This window comes from Entelurus aequoreus, linkage group LG25, assembly GCF_033978785.1.
Source record: "Entelurus aequoreus isolate RoL-2023_Sb linkage group LG25, RoL_Eaeq_v1.1, whole genome shotgun sequence".
NCBI lineage: Eukaryota > Metazoa > Chordata > Actinopteri > Syngnathiformes > Syngnathidae > Entelurus > Entelurus aequoreus.
In genome coordinates, this window is record NC_084755.1 from 20742916 (window position 1) to 20765426 (window position 22511).

The 22511-nt window shown below is 38.2% G+C and overlaps 1 protein-coding gene across 7 annotated transcripts in view; it reads right to left on the minus strand.

Annotated features, from left to right (window-relative positions):
* card11 (caspase recruitment domain family, member 11) overlaps window positions 1-22511 on the minus strand; it is a 104834-nt gene that overhangs the window by 8782 nt on the left and 73541 nt on the right. For 4 of the 7 annotated variants that reach the window (XM_062036616.1, XM_062036614.1, XM_062036615.1 and 1 more), the window contains 11 exons: window positions 21201-21264; window positions 20272-20456; window positions 20087-20193; window positions 17606-17646; window positions 17404-17524; window positions 14191-14392; window positions 14006-14132; window positions 10273-10516; window positions 9926-10010; window positions 7834-7929; window positions 3645-3759 (listed from right to left, as the gene is read on the minus strand). In XM_062036616.1, the coding sequence (XP_061892600.1) occupies window positions 3645-3759; window positions 7834-7929; window positions 9926-10010; window positions 10273-10516; window positions 14006-14132; window positions 14191-14392; window positions 17404-17524; window positions 17606-17646; window positions 20087-20193; window positions 20272-20456; window positions 21201-21264 (1387 nt within the window). The remainder of the gene's footprint in view (window positions 1-3644; window positions 3760-7833; window positions 7930-9925; window positions 10011-10272; window positions 10517-14005; window positions 14133-14190; window positions 14393-17403; window positions 17525-17605; window positions 17647-20086; window positions 20194-20271; window positions 20457-21200; window positions 21265-22511) is intronic. The other 3 variants (XM_062036613.1, XM_062036611.1, XM_062036610.1) reach the window with 3 other exon arrangements.

A 22511-nucleotide genomic window follows, 5' to 3' on the forward strand; every position in this document is an offset into this window, starting at 1 on the left:
TATTTATAGATGCAATGATGTCATAAATCCCGTTATCTTCATTGTTAGCTGACTTTTGCTGACGTTTATTTACCAGTTACAATGCATAAAAAAAGAATAAAAACATGTGTGTGCTTGTCTTACATAGTGATTGTGAATGAAAGACAACATTTCAAAAAAAGTGCAGTTCCTCTATAAGGCATACCGCAACTAAGGGTGACTTATAGCTGTTAGGAGAAGTAGTTAACACATTTAGTCACATGGGTAAAACGTGAATCTGAAGTGAAAATTCACGCTACATCCCGACTTTAGCTCTAGCAGCCCTCAGTTAAATTGAATTTGAGACCCCTGATAGATTTTCAGAGAGGGTACTGTGGAAAGTCACTAGGAAGAGGATTTTTTTAAAGGATTTTAGTCCTCCCTGAGTATTCTGTAGTCCAAAAACATGTAAGGTCAATAGGAGACGATATCACAGGTGTTAAAGTCTCGGCCCGCGGGCCGCCCGCAACAGCCTGAAAGGAATGTGTGTCAAGAAAACACTTACTTTTTCTTGATAAATGTATTTCAATTTCGACAGAAAATATGTAATGCGTGCAAATACAGTTCTTCATTTGATATTGTGAGACAACAATCTATTCCAAGCTTTTTTTATGTAATTGAAACCATTTTCAAATGAAATTCTGCACTAACGGAACTAAAATATCTGTTTGTCTGCTTCTGATTCTAAAAACAGTTTTTTGTCACTTTTTTGGTCAACAATGATAATAATCAAAGGGGTGATTGCTTAATAATCTGTCAAGCAGGTTTTGTGGGCTTTTTTTGGGTCATTGTTAAAGCCTAAAATGCTGAATTTTGCAGCAGCATTTTAAAAAAGTTGCACAAAACCAGTTAGACGCTTGAGTTTGCATTTCAGTGCTGTTGGGACAGATTCGATTGGCGAAAATGTGGATGAATGGCCAAAATGTGCAGGGATTGGGAAAAAATGTGAGGACGCACATCTTTGCGGGGATTGGTTAAATTGCGTGAATTTCAAAATCGTGGAGAAAATGGCTCATATCATGAAGTGACCCTCTGAGAACTTACGGGACTGCGATGTTGCCCAAAGTAAAAATTAGTTTGACACCGTTACTCTGTATCAGGGGTCCCCAAACTTTTTGACTCGGGGGCCACATTTGGTTAAAAGAATTTGGCCGGGGGCCAGGCAATTAATTTGTGTATACGTATGTGTATACACATATATACTGTATATATATATATATATATATATATATATATATATATATATATATATATATATATATATATATATATATATATATATATATATATATATATATATATATATATATATGTGTGTGTGTGTGTATATATATATATACAGTATATATATGTATATATATATATATATATAGATACACACATGTACATATATATATATATATATATATATATATATATATATATATACATATATACATATAAATATATATATATATATATATATATATATATATATATATATATATACATACATACATATAAATATATATATAAATAAATACATATGCATGTATATAATATATATATACACATATGCATATATATATATATATATATATATACACATATGCATATATATATATATACACATATGCATATATATATATATATATATATATATATATATATATATATATATATATATATATATATATATACATACATACACATATGAATACTGTGTGTATATATATACGTATATACTGTGTATACATGTGTATATATACAGTATATCTATACATACACATATATATATATGTATATATATATATAGTGTATATACAGGATATATATATATTTTGTCTTGTCTCCACAATTTCCCCATCTGTCTACTTGTTTTTCCGTCTTCTTTCTATCCCCTTCTGCTCTGGTCTGGCTGCTGCAAACACTAAATATATACAAACATTTAGTAAAGTCAAATACAAATAAGACAACACTAGAAGTATCCCACACTTCTCTTAAATTAAATTAAAGTAAAGTAAAGTAAATATGTACAGCAGATAAGGGTATCTACATCAACAATATAAATTGCCCTGAGTAGCTGGACAGGATAGATTTGAAAAAAATAAAAATAAAAATGATCATGGGACTTCCCGCAGGCCGCATTGTGGACGCTGGCGGGCTGGCTCTGGCCCACAGGCCGTAGTTTGGGGACTACTGCTCTATATGGTCAATTGGTGTGAATATAAGTGTTTGTGTGTATGTTCCCAGTGTACTATGATGATTGTGTACTATGATGATTGTGTCTTGCTAACAGTCAAGCACGGTGGTGGCAGTGCCATGGTCCAGGGCTGCATGTGTGCTGCCAGGACTGGGGAGCTTGAGGCCATTGAGTTTCATTGAAAGCAGAGTATGATGCAGAGTATGATGCAGAGTATGATGCAGAGTATGATGCAGAGTATGATGCCCTCGCTTGGGAAAGTCAGTAGTTTTGCAACGTGTTAAGGAACCTGAACACACCTCCAAGACACACCTAAAGCCAGTTGAGGAATTGTGAGTCATCGACATGGAATATCCACAAACCTCACCGGTGATGTCATCGTGGAGGAGTGAAAGGTTGTGTTGTTGTTCAGTCTGTTCGCTTGCTTGAATTAACGCCTTAGCAATCTGAAATGTATTTGATCCATTCCTGATTGTAGAGCCTACGTCATTCATTTACAAATGATCGTTGCTACGTTAAAATCTGATTTTATCCTTTTTTTTTTTTTTTTAATTAACAAAATAAAAAAATTGAAAATGGCTACTACATGCATTGACTTTTCAGTATGCGACCATTGGTGGAAAAAGTTTGTAAACACCTGAGTTATTAGCATCAAACTGTCAGCTTTTTTCTCATTACATCACACATGTACTGTTGTTTTATATCCAAAATATGCTAGGGGCCAACACAACTGGAGCTGCTGGCTGCACTTTGGACACCCCTGTATTGACATAAAGTTTTTAGCACGGTCAGATTATTCTCAAGTTTAAAAGACATGCAATTTGTCTGTCAAAATTGAAAGAACGAATATGTTTAGTAAGAAAGAAGAAGTAGTTTATTGATACATAATTTAAAAAAATGATGCGGCGGGCCAGACGTGGCCCTCGGGCCCTGAGCTTGACACAGGTGACATAGATATAGATATATAGCCTGGCCCCCAGCATATTTGTTTTATCCAATGTGGACACCCATGTGTTATATTGCGCAACATTGTGTACCTTGGCAGATTTTCAGACTAAAAATATACCTGTGTTAGAATAAAAGTAATGGGTGTAGGTGGAGGCGTGTTGGCTCAGATTCCAGTGGTGCGAAACCTCGCAGGATCTTGATTCCACACCAAGTGCCAAAAGTGTCATCATGCATGTGGGAGTAATTGCGCAGCATTATACTATTCTCACAATAAAATGGGTCGTTCCACTTTCATCTGTGAAAAGACTCTTTGTTTTAGGTGGTTTGTCATTCAGCTATATTAAACACTTTCTAACTGTCATCTTTTGTTTTCAATTCATCAGGTGCCATTAGCTGCCATGGCACGAGTGGCCCCTGCAGGACTCGCACTATTCAGACAAAGACCATGAAAAATGACATGGCACCAATGAACGGCTCTCAAAGCTTTCACACTGACCTTTAGGTTTGAGAGTGTCTAAGCCTTGTCTTGTTGTGCCGCCCGCAGTTATGATCCTCACGCGCTCACTGCTGTTCGTCCGCTTGTATTTATTGTCGGTCCTGCTGACAAACTGCTAAAACACATGAAGCCCAAGAAGCTGCATATTCAAATGTTACAATCTTGAATGTTGTTATTTGAAGAATTTAAAAGGGACCCATGATGATTCTAATCTACATATAAAACACTTACTTGAGGTCTAGATGATATTTATTGTGTACATTTTGCTCCACAATCACTTTTACGACCCGATTTTTGAGTGTGTCTGCAAAATGTTTGTTTCTGGAGGCGTTCCAAGATTGCAATTTATTATTTTTTTAAATGTACACTTATATATATATATATATATATATATATATATATATATATATATATATATATATATATATATATATATATATATATATATATATATATATATATACATACATGTATATATACAACTATATATACACACATATATATACATATGTATGTATGTATATATATATATACATATATATATATATATATATATATATATATATATATATATATATATATATATATATATATATATATATATATATATATATATATATATATATATATACGGTATATATATTTATATACATACATACACATACATATATACATATGTATAAATAAATATATATATATATACGGTACATATATATATGTGTATATATATATACATATGTATATATATATACACATACATACAGTACATATGTACAATATATATATATACATACATATATATACATATACATATATACACACATACATACATATACATATATATATATATATATATATATATATATATATATATATATATATATATATATATATATATATATATATATATATATATATATATATATATATGTGTGTGTGTGTATATATATGAAGCCATCAGGACCACATCATCTGCAAATAGCAGAGACCTAATCCTGCAGCCACCAAACCAGATACCCTCAACGCCCTGACTGCGCCTAGCAATTCTGTCCATAAAGGTTATGAACAGAATCGGTGACAAAGGGCAGCCTTGGCGGAGTCCAACCCTCACTGGAAACAGGTCCGACTAAATGTTTGAATAAGTTTAGTGTTTGGTGCAGCCGGACCAGAGCAGGAGGGGATAGAATAAAAGGAGGAAAAAAAGAAGAAAGAGGGATAATTTGTGGGGACAAGACAGAGAGAGAAAACAACAACAACAACAACAGAACTACATCAGCAAATACAATATATACAAATATGATACCAAAAATGATAAAGAAGAACGAATTAGTGAAGTAGATAGTAATAACACAGTCATGACAATGAAAAGTATTGCACTACAAATGGAACAATAAAAATACCAATATAAATAACAATATTAAAAACGAATATTAGTTACCTCTTTTATTAACATTACAATAGCTTCAAATGCAACAATACATAAATGTAAGGAATACTTAAATTACAAAAGAAAGCAGTATAAAGGGTAGGAAAAGAAAGAGGACCGGACTATATTAACCTCTTACAATGTTATGGAAAAACATGTTAAAGGCCTACTGAAATGATTTTTTTTTATTTAAACGGGAATAGCAGATCCATTCTATGTGTCATACTTGATCATTTCGCGATATTGACATATTTTTGCTGAAAGGATTTAGTAGAGAAAATCGACGATAAAGTTCGCAACTTTTGCTCGCTGATAAAAAAAAGCCTTGCCTGTACCGGAAGTAGCGTGACGTCACAGGAGCTAGGATTCCTCACAATTCCCCGTTGTTTACAATGAAGAGAGAGAGATTCGGACCGAGAAAGTGACGATTACCCCATTAATTTGAGCGAGGATGAAAGATTCGTAGATGAGGAACGTTACAGTGAAGGACTTGAGAGGCAGTGATGGACGTATCTTTTTTCGCTCTGACCGTAACTTAGGTACAAGCTGGCTCATTGGATTCCACTCTCTCCTTTTTCTATTGTGGATCACGGATTTGTATTTTAAACCACCTCGGATACTATATCCTCTTGAAAATGAGTGTCGAGAACGCGAAATGGACATTCAGTGCCTTTTATCTCCACGACAATACATCGGCGAAATGCTTTAGCTACGAGCTAACGTGATAGCATCGTGCTTTAACTGCATATAGAAACAAAAAAAATAAACCCCTGACTGGAAGGATAGATAGAAAATCAACAATACTATTAAACCGTGGACATTTAAATACACGGTTAATGCTTTCCAGGCTGGCGAAGGTTAACAATGCTGTGCTAACGACGCCATTGAAGCTAACTTAGCAACTTAGCAACCGGACCGCACAGAGCTATGCTAAAAACATTAGCTCTCCACCTACGCCAGCCAGCCCTCATCTGCTCATCAACACCCGTGCTCACCTGCGTTCCAGCGATCGGCAGAAGGACGAAGGACTTCACCCGATGCGTTTGGCGGCCCGGAGACGTAGGAAGTTAAGGTGAGGTCGCCGGCTAGCGCGTCTGCTCTCCAACAAAGTCCTCCTGGTTGTGTTGCTGTAGTCCGCTGCTAATACACCGACCCCACCTACAACTGTCTTCTTTGCAGCCTTCATTGTTCATTAACAAATTGCAAAAGATGTCCAGAATACTGTGGAATTATGAAATGAAAACAGAGCTTTTTGTATAGGATTCTACGGGGTACCAGAACTTCCGTTACTCTGACTTCGTCACGCGCATACGTCATCATACCGCGACGTTTCAGCCGGATATTTCCCGGGAAATTTTAAATGTCACTTTATAAGTTAACCCGGCCGTATTGGCATGTGTTGCAATGTTAAGATTTCATCATTGATATATAAACTATCAGACTGCGTGGTCGGTATTAGTGGGTTTCAGTAGGCCTTTAAGCTTTAGCAGTGTGCCGTGTTTCAACACATTTTCCCCTGTTTGATGAAGCATGGTTGTATGCATGAATAAATGTAAGTGTATGTGCATGTGTATGTATGTATGTTTGTATAGTGAATGTGCCTGTGATTAAATATATTCTTCAAGTTATCGCAGCTATTTTTTTAAATTTAGACACAATCGAAAAATAAACTGCATAAACATTATATAGATTCACTTGGTCACAGCATCAGGTACACCTGCACACTCGCCAATCAATTCAGACTCAGCATAAACAATTTGTTTCTGGCGGCATTTGTGTTACTTCATGTTATTTTGCGCATTATAAGATTGTGTGAAAAAAATACTTTGTTTACTGTTTTTTTGTGTTTTCTCATAGCCTCAAACTCTTGAAGGGGTCACATTATGATTATTTTCTACATTTAAAAACACTTCCTGGTGGTCTACGCAACATGTAATGGTGGTTCTTTGGTCCAAATTTTGCAAAGCTAATGTTTAACAGACCCTCTTCAAGCCTCGTCTCCACCCCGTCAGCTGTGTTGTAGTTTTCAGCACTTCCATAGCGAGTCTACTGACAGATATAAGATATAACTATATGCCACTTTGTATTACAAATGACAACAGCGGAGGATGCATGTGCATGTATGAGCCAGTCTGCCCCACAACAAAAGGATAGAGAAAAATGAGGAATCTATTGACTATAATGTCAGACTACAATGGCGGACATCTACACTATTCGGAGATATTTGCTGATGTAACTAAGGGAAACTACACCACTGAAGTCTCAAATCCCAAATGTCTCGTTTGGAACTAGGCAAGATTATTTTATGAATACCTCTGCAATTCCTTCATGGTTTGATTTCAAATTTTCGGGGATCACAAATACATAAAAACAGGTACCAACAGGTAAGAAAAGTTGGTTTTGCATAATAAGACCATTTAATGTCCAGATAAGTATGTCCACCTTGCTGTGATGTCACTGTGTAGCCAGACTGCAAAACCCAGCGAACAGAGGCATTCAACACTGCATGCAAGCTCAAGCCTAAATGCATGAAGCTTATGATTTGACACTTTAGCATTTTTTAACACGAGTATCCAACATTTACAGATCAGAAAAGACTAAATTCATCATAGGTCCCCTTTAACATCCATCTATTTGTTCGAGTGATTATCCACAGGTTTATAATAATTGTTCATGGACATTTTATTTCTGTCTGTAGATTGTTACATGCAGTAGATGCTCCACGACACTGCACTGCTGCTTGTTGTGTTCGTGCTTTATTACCTGCAGGATCTGTGTGAGGAAGATGCTGGCTCTCGATATACGTGGGCTGGCTTTGGAGTCAGTAGAGGGACTGGCTTCCTCCGGCTGCAGGTTATTCTACACAGGCACATACGATAAATTAGCAGTCCACAATACTGAGCTTAGTCTATGCAATGAAGTCATAAACATTAAAATGATTAGTATCATATGCACAAAAACACTGCATTTGAATATGTTTTAAAGGTTAAAATATAGATTATTTATGTCAGTAGCAGATTGAATATGTGTTTACACAAAAATGGTGCATGCTTTAAAGGGAACTGCACTTTTTGGGGGGGATTTGCCTATCATCCTTAGGAAAGAAATGACAACGGATGGATTTTCTTTTAATGCATTCCAAATATTAAATAAATGTAAATAAAAGTCCACTTACAGCAGAGCCAATGGGAGGTCCTGTATTCTGCCCATAAAACCCAATAAAAAAACATCCAAAAACCGCCAACAAGACTCCATTTACATTTCATGACTTGAATATTAACCAAGTATTAGTGATATTGTTATTTTAAGCACTAACGTAGACAAACTATTTATAGCGCCGCTGTGATCACTACCTTTTGTGCCTATGTTTACATCATCGAGTGGGCTGCTGTTTTCTCGCTTCCCTGCTCCCTGTAAATTTATTGTAGATCATAATTCATACATCTCACCTGGACAAAAGAAAGCCAAGGACGTAATCCGACATGTTGGTACACTTTGACAGCCATTTAGGACTCGGAAATGGCCAGAACGACACGAAAAGACGCTTGGTCCCCCCACCTGTTTCTTTGTGAGGATTATGAGTAATTTTTCATCTAAATGGGAATATATGAACATCCTAGCGATCGACATTCTAATGACAGCAGACCTTGTACAGTAAGTGATGTTTTGTTGGCTCTCATAAAGTCTGCAGTAAGTAATAATCAGTGATGAAGAAAAAAAAAAGCAAACGTGATGCTAACTCTTCCCTCAACCATGACCATCATCGCTCGCCTGCGACGGAAAGCTAATAAGCCAAATACAAGAGTCCGTGAACATTGTTCCAAAGTACGGCTTTTGTGTTGATGTGTTGTGCATTCAGAAGTAAACATTGACAAGTGCAAAGGCAGTAATATATGATAAAACAAGGCGGCTCCTAAATAAGGCCTTTCCCATTCATCCCCTAAGGAAAAAAACGCCATTTGAACAGCTGATTTTACTACTTCCCGATGTAAGACAACCATGTGACTCGTGTCCCATATGTAACCATAGGATTAACAAATATACTATGGTGCTAAGACTATGTGGCCATAAACAGTTAGATTCTACAGTATTGGTGGCCAACATGCGCCACAATGGCCATTTGAGTAGGCCCATAACTTATTTGTCATTGGCCGTAGGCCCATTACACACAAAAAAAAAAAAAAAAATATATATATATATATATATATATATATATATATATATATATATATATATATATATATATATATATATATATATATATATATATATATATATATATATATATATATATATATATATATAATAGTTTACGCACACAGGGGTAGATCTTGCTTTGGCTTCTAGCTGAGACCAGGGATCTTGGGCTCAAAAAGGGTGGTAACCACTGCTTTAATAGGATTGTGCTTTTGGAGATGATTACATACATAAATAGTATCTATAAAGTCTACGTGCATGCAACTTGGACAAGCGTTTTTGTGTTGCAAGTGTTGTTCCACTCACTCCTGACTACTGTGTCAGACACGCCGTGTTCCATGACATGAATGCAGATTACGCCTCTGTTTTATATGCCTCGGGGCAGGCCACAGCAAATACTCTACACCCCAAAAAGGTTGAGTATGTGAAAAAAAAAAAATATTACACAGTTTTGTAGTATGATGCAGTGCATCATACTACAATGTTATATTTGAGACGGTGAACATGATTAGACATTTCACTTGATGCCTCCAGTGTGTAAACTGTGTACTTTTATTATTTAGGGTGTATTTGAACTTGTCGCCATTGCCAATTAATGCCTTTTAATGTCATACATAATCTTATTCCACAGGCGAAAATAAGTCAATCATATTTTTACCCTTACGTTGCGTTGAATTTCATTCTCTTCTTTCCCCCCTCGACACATCAATGTCTGTATCTTGACTAGGAGCAGCTGCTGAGCCCTAAAGTCTCACACACAGACATACACAAAAATACACACACACACAGATATATCATTAGTTTCATCAAGCTGTTGCCAACAGGTTGTGTTGCTCAGGTGTAAAAGTATAGTTGTAAGCCTCAGGCACATTTGTAAACTTCCTCCTTTTACATCACCTTTGCTTTAGTCATCGCTATATTTAAAACAGGCCAAACAAAATTGACTGTGAAGTGCATCCTTAGTGTCAAAAGCACAGAAAAAAAGACTCCCTCACTGATTCTTACCGTGAATTGCAAGGCAGAGTCCCACTCTCTTGCAGGTCACAGCAGGTGTAGGGGTCAACGCGGGCACACAGCCACATGCACAAACCCTGGTGCCTCGTGTCCAGAACATGCATCACCTCATCGCACCGCACACTCAGAGAGCAGTTGTCCGACTGGCTGCAGAAGTTGAGGTTCACGCGTATGTAGAAGGAGTCGCCAGAAACCCGCGTGCCTTCTGCAAGGTCCCTCTGTAGGCGACGGTATGCTGGAGTGCATGTAAAAAAGTCTTATTTATGTATCAACAGTCTTAATGGGGAACTACAAATTTTGGGAATTCTGCCTATCGTATCATGTGAGACACGAACAAATGATTTTCTCTCTTTTAGGCATTTTTAAATTGTAATAAACGGCTCGTACTAGACGGCTAACAATGTAGCTAATAGGCGTCATCTTTTCCGCCCTCTAAAAAACATACAAAAACCACCAACACTACCCCATTTGCATCTCCTAACCTGCATATTGACGATGTATTAGTGACATTGTTATTATAAGAGCTAATGCAGAGGAACTACTTTCAGTGGTGCCTCGGTCAAATAGGGGTAACTAGCTTATGCAGCTTTGACATAGACAATGTTTAGTGTACCAAAAATTGGATTAAAACAAAATCTGATTTTTTCCAGCTGACTGTTAACACGGCAAGTAAAATGTGATCTTTATAAGACTACATAAAAAACCCGCAGAGGCCTAAATATGGTCCCAACGTCACTTGCATGCGTAGTTCAATAAAGTGAAAACAAAGGATGTTGTAAATGAACAAGGAAGTCGCTACAACTACTAGTACTACTACTACTACAGCTACTTTGCAAAATACAAGCCAAAACACCTTTAAAATTAGGCTTTTTTTACACGAAAATGAATTAAAGTGACAATTTACAGTATGTATGGATTTATATACTGTAATATATTTGGGAGGGTTCTAATGTTTTTAGGGCTGTTGAGTAAAGGAGACACGGACATCAATATGGATCTAGGTTAGCTTTGTTTTTCAACTTACTTTTGTAGACAACTTATGCAATGTACGTAATATGAAAGCAAATGCAGAACAGCGTACACGTCAATACCGATCCTTCAACAATCGCTATTTCTTAGGAATCAAAGTATAATATATATATATATATATATATATATATATATATATATATATATATATATATATATATATATATATATATATATATATATATATATATATATATATATATATATATATATATATATAGCCTATTATTAGCGCACTATTAACTGATCCATCCATTTTCTACCGCTTGTCCCTTTCGGGGTCGCGGGTGGTGCTGGAGCCTATCTCAGCTACAATCGGGCGGAAGGCGGGTTACACCCCGGACAAGTTGCCACCTCAACACCTCCAACACAGATTAACTGATGATGCACCAAAAATTAGGCCGCCGGTAAAAGATTTCGCTGACTAAAACCGGATGCTGTAATGACGTATCCACTTCCAATGGTGGGCCGTGTCTTTTCCTGCGCAGACGAATGATGTAGCTGGCCCAAAGATGACGTAAAAGTCGCAATCAGGCAGCATTTCTGTTTTGACTACAATCACATTTGAAAAGATCCGATTTAAAGCATTTTGGCAAAAGGGAAAAAAAAAATCTGATTTGGTGAGCTCATACTGAGCCGGTGAGCTGCTGCACCCCACTGAGTTGGTAAAAGTTTGTGCTAGATTATAAACAATGGGCCACATTCAGCAACCGTTCTTAAGAACAAATCTTGTTCTTAGGCCCACTTACAAAGTTTTTAAGGAGATTTTTGTATTCACCAATGTTTTCTAAACTGGGATTTGTTCGTAGGTAAGAACAAAATCTACAAATGCTCCAGAGCACTCTTCGGGTGGCCTATTTGTTCTTAAGTGTGACAAGTTCCCTTACTTCTATTGTCTAATGTTAAATTAATATCATAGACAGACAGACAGACAGACAGACAGACAGACAGACAGACAGATAGATAGATAGATAGATAGATAGATAGATAGATAGATAGATAGATAGATAGATAGATAGATAGATAGATAGATAGATAGATAGATAGATAGATAGATAGATGGATAGATAGATATAAGACAGACAGACAGACAGACATATAGCAAAATTAGCAATATATAGACATTTCAAGATACCGTGTGCGTGCAGGCGTGCGCACACACACACACACGCACACAAACAAGCACGCACGCGCACACACACACACACACACACGCTCGCACACATACACACACACACACACTGCAAGATGGCAAGATGCCGCAGATCGTGCCCTGGGGAGGGAGCGCATATTTCACGACCATGTACGAAGTGACGAATATTTATTTGAACGCTTTAGGCTACCGAGTGCTGTCCCACCTTTCTTAAACTTACGTTTTGAGATTATGTATTTTCTCCGCGGAGTAATACGAATTTCTCTTCTGTAATCTGTTTGTTTTCTCCGTGTGTCTGATGTTCGGCTTTTCCGCCGGAATTGTGCCCTTATATGGGGAATTAAGGGTGTTTACCTATGAAAATTACGGAATTAAGGGCGTTTACATATGCATATTGGGGAAATAAGGGCGTGTTTATATGCATATGAGGATAGACACGCACATGCTAACCATTTGGCATTCAGCAACTTTTAAGAACAGCAGGTGGGAACAATTTGGGCGTTTAAGAACACGTCATGAATTTGAACGGACTCTTCTTAGGAAATCACTTAGGAAGAAAGATTAGAGAAAAAGTTAGGAACTTATTGCTGAATGGGGCCCATTGCCTCTCCCTTATTAGCAAAAGGTCATGGTTGTGGCCTCAGGATGCAGGAGACAGAAGGACGACGTGCAGGTAAGAAAAGTATTTTAAATGTAACACAGGATGTGTAGCAAAACCCACAGCAACACACAGAACATTAGCAATCTTCTAGCCCTGTCTGCAGGGAAGGCTGGTATTTATAGAAGCCTGATTGGCAACTAGGAGAAGCTGTGCTCAGGGACAGGTGAGAGAACTAGCGCTCCAGGAGCCACACGGGAAGTGGAATGAAAATAAGGGCGCTGACCAGGAACTAACAACAGAAATTAAGGAAACACAATAATATGTCAGAATGGATGACAGGCGGTGACAATTGTGGCAATAAGCCGAGACATTAGTCAACTATGAAATTCAATTTAGACTCGAAGACATTCCAAGGAAGACACGACAAAATGGTTGTGTGCTCCCAATATTTCTTACCTGAGGAGTGAGGATTATACTGAATTTATCATCTAATCGGGGAACGCAAGTGTTGTGCTGAAAGATATAAACATGCCATCAGTTGCCATCCCACTGAGACCAGACATTCTAAGGTAAGACTGTTTTATTATGTTTGTAGTTTGTATTCCTTGTTGAGCACTTAGCAATACTGCTACATGATGCCTAATGTTTTGACTCTGGCATGATCTGCTTTGCACTCAGCTCTAAAACTTGTTGCTCATCCTCTTTATATTCAGCCTAAAAAATATAAGGTTCTGGATTATCGTTTGTCCCAAAGTAGTCGTTGTTGGCTCTTATGAAGTGATCAAAGTAAATGGCGAATGTTGTGATGCGCCGTGAAATCAATGTGCCCAGGAAATAAGTTCCAGTAATGATTAAAATGACCAAAATACGGTGAAGAAAAAGATGATAGGCAAAATTCCCTAAAAGGTGCAGTTCCCCTTTAAACAATGTTATAAGCTTACCGTCAAAGTTGGCCCGATAGTGAAGCCTGATTAGTCCAGAGCAGTGTTGCAGTATCCAATAGGCTTCCTCCTGGGTGCTGGTTTCCAGTGAAATGCTTTGGTTCTCTCCTCGTACGCGCCCTTCAAGCTGATAAGCCAGTTGATAAAACTACTGAATATTATCAGATATGTTCTTTGGATCTTACCAACAAGAGGTGGTGACCCTCTCGTAACCCGGTCTTTTCAGCCACGGAGCCCGGCTGGACGGATGAAATGAAAATCCCGATTTCGTTGCCACCGACAAAAGTGATGTCCTTCAGTAGGTGGTCACCTATCAACGTGAACTCCTGAACAGGCTTCAGGGTCGAGGTGGTACCGGACACAGAGGACAGAGACGTACGAAATGGCCTGTGCGCACAAATAAATAAAAACAGGAGGGTTGACTTGTTATACGTTTGTAGGATGACTAATTATTGTGTGTATCGTCCAAAGCATTCACACATATAATATTATTATTGTTATTTCACCCTATTTTTTGTCCAACTTCTTTTTCCACATTTCTAATCCGATTCACAATCCACATTCAAAATGTTCGGCTCATTCATGAACCGCGTGCTATCCTTTTTATGTTGTCCAAAAATTACCAGCCATTTCACATTATCCGGGACATTTTTTCCCGTTCAAAATGAAAAGCCAATTTTAAAAAACTTTTTACATTTTCCAAACCACTATTTCAAAGTCAAAATATTCCTTGCCAATGTTAGTCAATTCCTAGCATTCCAACATTATATTTTGGTACTTAACGCATGCTAACTGTTAGAATGCAAGCTTTCTTAGCTATTTTTGCAGGTGTCATTTACTTTGGTACTTGGCGCATGTTAACTCTTAGCATGTTGACGCTTTTTAGCTAATTAGATATTTTGCGACTTGACAGATGCAGACAGTTAGCATGTAAGAATGCTAACTTAATTAATTAGCATGCTAGGTTTTTTTTGCCAAATTTTTCAGTTATACACCTCACAGTCATACATTTTTGTACTCGACACATGCTTACTGTTAGCATGCTAATGTTAGAATGTTAACTTTTTTTTGATATTTTTGAAGGTATACACCCCAGAGTCATACATTTTGTTACTTGAGACATGCTGAATTTTTTTGTTACCTGATGCTATCTGGCTAACGTGCGAACTGTTAACATTTGTAATTGGCTTTGGTTTTTGAGCATTCACAGGCAATTTCTTATAAAATTTTATTTTCAAGTTATTACTATTATTCTCAATATTTTATTATTTATTTATTTATAATTTCTTTTTTTTGCTGAGAGCATAGCCTCAGCCATCAGCACCAGCAAGCAACATCATGCACCAAAGAAGACAATGTCATTTATCAAAGCTGGAGAGAGACCTCGTGCACGTCCAAAGACAACAACAGGACTCCTTCACACAGCCCCTGATTGGCAGCTACACGTTGACCTGGGAAAACAACTGAGGTTCCCCCAGCACATTGTAAAAACATATCTACGGCCAAACATGATCATCATCTCAGAGGCTTCGAAACACCTCATCATGCTGGAACTAACAGTGCCTTGGGAGGAGCGGATTGAGGAAGCCAACGAAAGGAAACGTGCCAAGTATCAGGAACTGGTGGAGGACTGCAGGGGCTGGAGGACTTTCTATGAGCCAATAGAAGTTGGCTGCCGTGGCTTTGCAGGACGCTCCCTCTGCAAAGTGCTTGGCCGATTGGGAGTCACAGGGGCGGCCAAAAGGAGGGCTATTCAATCTGCAAGTGAAGCGGCAGAGAAAGCCACGAGGTGGTTGTGGCTGAAAAGGGCAGATCCGTGGGTTGCTACTGGGACACAAGCAGGGACTTGATCACCCCGGCTGGGTCGCCTGGACGAGGGTGTCTGATGTTGCGAGATCCGAAACACCCGGAGAATCCAGGATACATCACTGATGATGTGTCCCAGTGCATCTAGGAGATGTATCTTTCAAGTTTTTTAAACACATATTTTAAGAATATATTTTATATTATTTCAATATTTTTTTTACTGGTGTTAAACACTTTGTGTTGCAACTTGCCTGTGTATGAAAAGTTGTATATAAATAAAGTTTGATTGATTGATTATCATCAATAAGTTATTACCTTTTAATATTTTTTCCCCAAAATGTTATTTTCTTTCATACAAGAAGTAAACTTTGAGTCACACATTAAGAGTGTTGCTAAAACGGCCTTCTTTCATCTCCGTAATATCGCTAAAATTCGTTCCATCTTGTCTACTAGCGACGCTGAGATCATTATTCATGCGTTCGTTACGTCTCGTCTCGATTACTGTAACGTATTATTTTCGGGCCTCCCTATGTCTAGCATTAAAAGATTACAGTTGGTACAAAATGCGGCTGCAAGGCTTTTGACAAAAACAAGAAAGTTTGATCATATTACGCCTATACTGGCTCACCTGCACTGGCTTCCTGTGCACTTAAGATGCGACTTTAAGGTTTTACTACTTACGTATAAAGTACTGCACGGTTTAGCTCCAGCCTATCTCGCCGATTGTATTGTACCATATGTCCCGGCAAGAAATCTGCGTTCAAAGAACTCCGGCTTATTAGTGATTCCCAGAGCCAAAAAAAAGTCTGCGGGCTATAGAGCGTTTTCTATTCGGGCTCCAGTACTCTGGAATGCCCTCCCGGTAACAGTTAGAGATGCTACCTCAGTAGAAGCATTTAAGTCCCATCTTAAAACTCATTTGTATAATCTAGCCTTTAAATAGACCCCCCCTTTTTAGACCAGTTGATCTGCCGTTTCTTTTCTTCTCTCCTCTTCTCCCCTGTCCCTTGCGAGGGGGAGTTGCATAGGTCCGGTGGCCATGGATGAAGTGCTGGCTGTCCAGAGCCGGGACCCCGGGTGGACCACTAGCCTGTGCATCGGTTGGGGACATCTCTGCGCTGCTGACCCGTCTCCGCTCGGGATGGTTTCCTGTTGGCCCCGCTGTGGACTGGACTCCCGCTGATGTGTTGGATCCACTGTGGACTGGACTTTCACAATGTTATGTCAGACCCACTCGACATCCGTTGCTTTCGGTCTCCCCTAGAGGGGGGGGTTACCCACATATGCGGTCCTCTCCAAGGTTTCTCATAGTCATTCACCGACGTCCCACTGGGGTGAGTTTTTCCTTGCCCGTATGTGGGCTCTGTACCAAGGATGTCGTTGTGGCTTGTACAGCCCTTTGAGACACTTGTGATTTAGGGCTATATAAATAAACATTGATTGATTGATTGAACTTAATGTAAACATGTAAAAATTACGGCGTGAATAAACTATAAGTAAAATAATGTGTAAATGTAACCACATGATGTTCCTTAATAGTTAACATGTCTGAAAAAAATGAATCATAACCAAAACAAACCAATAACTCGTACCTCTCCAGAGAAAGTTTCCTGAAGATGTTGGTAACCTGCTCCATGTCGTAAATGTCCATGCCTTCTGACTGATGGGATGAGGAAGACGAGTGGACAGAAGGTGGGCCGCGCTTCACTTCGTCTAAGAAGGATTTTAAATAGAAACATGTCAATCCAGGTGCACATTTATTATAGTGGGAAATTGAATTGAATTGTATTTTACCAAACTCTATTTCCATTGTGTCGCTGTCAAAGTCTGAGAGGCTGGAAAAAAAGAATTGGATGAATTGACAATGTCAGACACATAACGAGTGATAATAATACACACACTCACACACAATCTAATGAGAACCAAAACATGAGCTGTACCAAATATTCATCTTTTACCACGATAATAATGCACAATTTTGTTTGACAGTGTCAGATTACTTAATCCCCTACTGACCTGAATATGGGACAACCCTGAATATAAGACAACTTTTACAACACATCTTTAGTAGGGCTGTCAAGCAATTAAAAAATGAGAGATTAATTAAGTTTGGTCTGTAATTAAACAATATGATAGTCCATCCATCCATTTTCTACCACTTATTCCCTTCGAGGTCGCGGGGACAATATGATAGTGTATTTTTAAAATGCTAAGAAAAGCCCTGAACTTGAGGTATTTCTATTTGTGAGTTTTGGGCACCACACAATTTGATTTGATTCAGAACCGATTCTCAAATCTAAAGTCAATACTTTTTTAATAATATTGGGTGCCAGTTCTTTGATCAACTACATTTGCCCATAAATAGATAAACAGCTCTGATAAATGTATTTATTACTTAAAAGAAAAGTGGTTTTGTTTAATAAAATGCTACCCGAACATTTAATAAAGTCAAATACAAATAAGGCAACAAGAGAAGTATCCCACACTTCTCTTTTTTTTTACAGCAGATGTGGGCATCTACAGTAACAATATGATTTCCTTGAGTTGCTGGACAGAACAGATTTATTTATTTTTTTAAATCGATGTTTTATTTTATTTAATCAATTAGAATCGTGAATCATTCTAAAATCTTTTTTTTTTTTGACACCCCTACATGACATTATTATAAAGATCGATATATAGTACAAATTAGTTCATGTTTTAAACTTTTTTTAACGACAGAACATGAAGTTATTTACATTTGGGCTTTATTTCATTTTCTCCACTAGCAGACACGCAAGTGTGCGATTTATGGAATGCACAGGCGAAAAAAACAACATTCTCCTTCCAACTTGGCCTTTGTTTTGTTCAATCACAATGCTCTCACCCTGTTTCTTATCAATGCGCGCACACACACAAATATTATTCTCTATGGCTTTAATGGTCTCACAAAGTTCCAGATGCAGGGAGCGAGAGTGAACAAGAATGTGTATGCCTGGGTAACTTTGAGTTTCGATCTCCGCCAAGGCGGTGGACAAAAGCATGTGAGTCGGGCAACCATTTTAGAGAATGCTCCGAACTTCAGACGGTTCTCTCCAGCACTGCTATTGCTATTGTTTGTACAGTACTTACTCGTTTTGTATAGAATTGATTGTCCACATTCAATTCTAGACACCTCTCATTATTTTAGACAGCCTCGGAATTAAATAATCTGGGTGGACTCGTCCCTCCAAAAGGGAGGGTCCCAATAATGTACATGTGTTATTGATGAACAGATGTGTAACAATAGCATAAAGTCACTTTAATGTGGGTCAAAATAATGCCATTTCTATGCTTGTGTAATAATAAGTACAAATAGACGGAGTAGACATTGAAAGAGTAGAATAAATCAAATATTTGGGTGTAATAATAGATGATAAAGTTAACTGGAATTCACATATAAAAATACACACCATAAGGTGGCCAGAAATACATCAATAATGAATAAAGCAAAATATGTATTGGACAAGAAAATCACTCCATTTTCTCTACTGCTCACTAGTGTTACCATATCTGAGTTATTGTGTAGAAATATTGGGAAAATAAGTACACTTCATTCATTGACTGTGTTTAAAAAATAGGTCAGTTAGAATAAAACAATGTTTGATATTGTAGTGAATTTGCAAAGCAAACTATAACCTGCCATCCAAGAACGTACAACAATTCAGCTCAGCAAAAGAGGAGGAATATAACCTTAGAGAAATATTTAATTTAAAACATTTGTATGCACGTACAACACTTCAAACTTTCAGCATATCAGAACGTGGAATTAAATTATGGAATGGATTAAGCAAAGAAATTAAACTGTATGCATGTTTGAAATAAACTTAAACCATAATCCATGAACCATAGTAGATAGATGCATGTTGTGGTGAAAAAAAAGCCTTGTCTAGTCTACGCTAAAAACAAGACAACATTCAAACTTATTCATGAAAGCTTCCATGTATCTATTTTATTCGTCATCTATATGTATGTTATATTGTTGTAAATATTTTTTTTAAATGTGTTTTACAATAACATTTGTTGGTGTTTGGAACGGATTAATTGGATTTACATTAGTTCTTAAGGGAAAAATTGCTTCAGTTTTCATACTTAGTTAGAACGGACTACTAACGAAATCCGAGCTGCCACTATATTAGACACAGTTCTTAATAGCATGTGTACTCCAGCACCACCTGCAACAATAAATGTAGTAGTCGACTCGATTGTGATCCGATTGTGCAGGCGGACATGAGCGCATGAAGTCGTAGCACCTACCTGCGGGGCTGGAAGTCGTTGTCTTTCTCCCTCTCTCTGCGGTACAGGGATGCTTTCTCGGGGGGCTCAGGTTTTGTGGACAAAATGCTGTCATTACGGTAACGCAGCTGGAGATAATTACATTATATTTCATGGAAACATCTCATGAAAAATAAAACTGTAACAATTTAAGGCGAGGTCTTCACCATATTTGGCCTGATGGCCTGTTCCCTCATGGAGTGATGATGGAGAGGCAAGGAGTACGAGGTGAGTGGGGGACCCAGGCGAGGGAAATTTGTGGGGGTCACAGAGGGCATGATGGGTGAAGGAGGCAGGGAACTGCAGGCAAGCACGTTTGTTGGCATGATCTCCGCAAGATCTCCACCGTTTACTGTAAGAAAGAGCAAACGGTTGACAAACAGGCCTTGTTCACACTGCAGGTCAATTCCGATTTTTGTGCCCATTATCGACCTGTATCAGATTTTTCCACGTCAGTGTGAACAGTGCAATTCCGAATTTTTCATATCCGACCCAGGCCTCTTTCGTATGTGGATATAAATCGGATATACTGTATATGCGATGCGTCCTCAATGTGAACGCTACCGTGCTCAGGTCGCATTCATCCGACCACAACGTCATCAAAAAGCGATAAGGGTCATCATTTTTTGCCAAAATAAATAGTAGACAACTGTGCACTAATCAGGTGAAAATAAAATGTTTTAGGAACTCACATGAAATTTTTACCACTCCTGTCTCCGGCTGCCCGCCCACAGACATGCTTTTCAAGCAGACATCGAAGCAAAATATCCAGGAAGAGATACTTGTCCGCTTCCTTCTTAATCTTTTGCGCGCAATAATTTGGTAAATGTTGATTTAGGTTGCACAAAATCCTTGAAATTGCCACAGGTGCACCAGTACTGAGACCGTGGAAGGCATTTTTACTTCCGTAAACATTGCAGTGCGTGTGACGTCATGACTTCACGTCCGCATGCGGGTCAGAATGCATTCACATTAGAAATCTTTTTTTTTTGTATTGTGAACGGACATCCAACCCTGCAGTGTGAACGGAGCTATATAGATGATACAAGGTCAGATAAATGTCATCTAGCATTCATGTTATGGCCACATAAATTACCTGCAAGATGACAAGCCTCCATAATAACTGCATGCTCTTTGGGTAACACGTTCTTGGATCTGTTCTAAAAGACAAAATAGATCTTCAGCTTAATGTGATGAGTTGCAGAATCTTTGTGCAAGCAACTTTTTACACTGAAATGTTCAGAGTGTATTGCAAACAAAACATTTTAGAGATAATAGCTGGCGTTAGATCAGTTGGCATTCTTTTCCAGGTCTCCTTATCTGTATGATCAATCATGCCTTTATAAATAGAATGTACACACAGTGGTGTTTGGGTACTTTAGTTGGAAAAAGTGTAAAGTGGTACCTCAACTTAAGAGTGGTTTTTGATAAGAACTGTCTCTTATGCTTTAAGTTGCAAGCAAAAATTTGAGTTACAAGCATCCCCACCATTAGTCGGCGTAGCAAATAAAGTTAAAGTACCAATGATTGTCACACACACACTAGGTGTGGTGAAATTTGTCCTCTGCATTTGACCCATCCCCTTCATCACCCCCTGGGAGGTGAAGGGAGCAGTGGGCAGCAGCGGTGCTGCGCCCGGGAATCATTTTGGTGATTTAACCCCCAATTCCAACCCTTGATGCTGAGTGCCAAGCAGGGAGGTAATGGGTTCCATTTTTATAGTCTTTGGTATGACTCGGCCGTGGTTTGAACTCACAACCTACCGATCTCAGGGCGGACACTCTAACCACTAGGCCACAGTGAACCTCGTAAGATCCACCCAAAACATCTGGTCTTATAGCTAGAGATTGCATGACTTTGTTTTTCCAAGCATGGGAAGGAAGAAGTGTGAAGGACGAAGCTGAGAAGAAGAAGTGGATTATTATTATCATTATTATTATCATTATTATTATTATTAAATTAAAAAAAGAAATCATCAAAAACACGACCAAGTGTGTCGCCGATTTGGCAAAGCAAACCATATGTATCGCAGCTTGTCTGCACCATACTGAAGCAGAATGAGTCTAACGCAGTGGCCTAGTGGTTAGAGTGTCCGCCCTGTTTCGGTAGGTTGTGAGTTCAAACCCTGGCCAAGTCATACCAAAGACTATAAAAATGGGACCCATTACCTCCCTGCTTGGCACTCAGCATCAAGGGTTGGAATTGGGGGTTAAATCACCAAAAATGATTCCCGGGTGCGGCCACCGCTGCTGCCCACTGCTCCCCTCACCTCCCAGGGGGTAAAAAGGGGATGGGTCAAATGCAGAGGACACATTTCATCACACCTAGTGTGTGTGTGACAATCATTGGTACTTTAACTTTAACTTTGAATGTTGAAATAATATCTAAACTGTGGACATTAATCCAT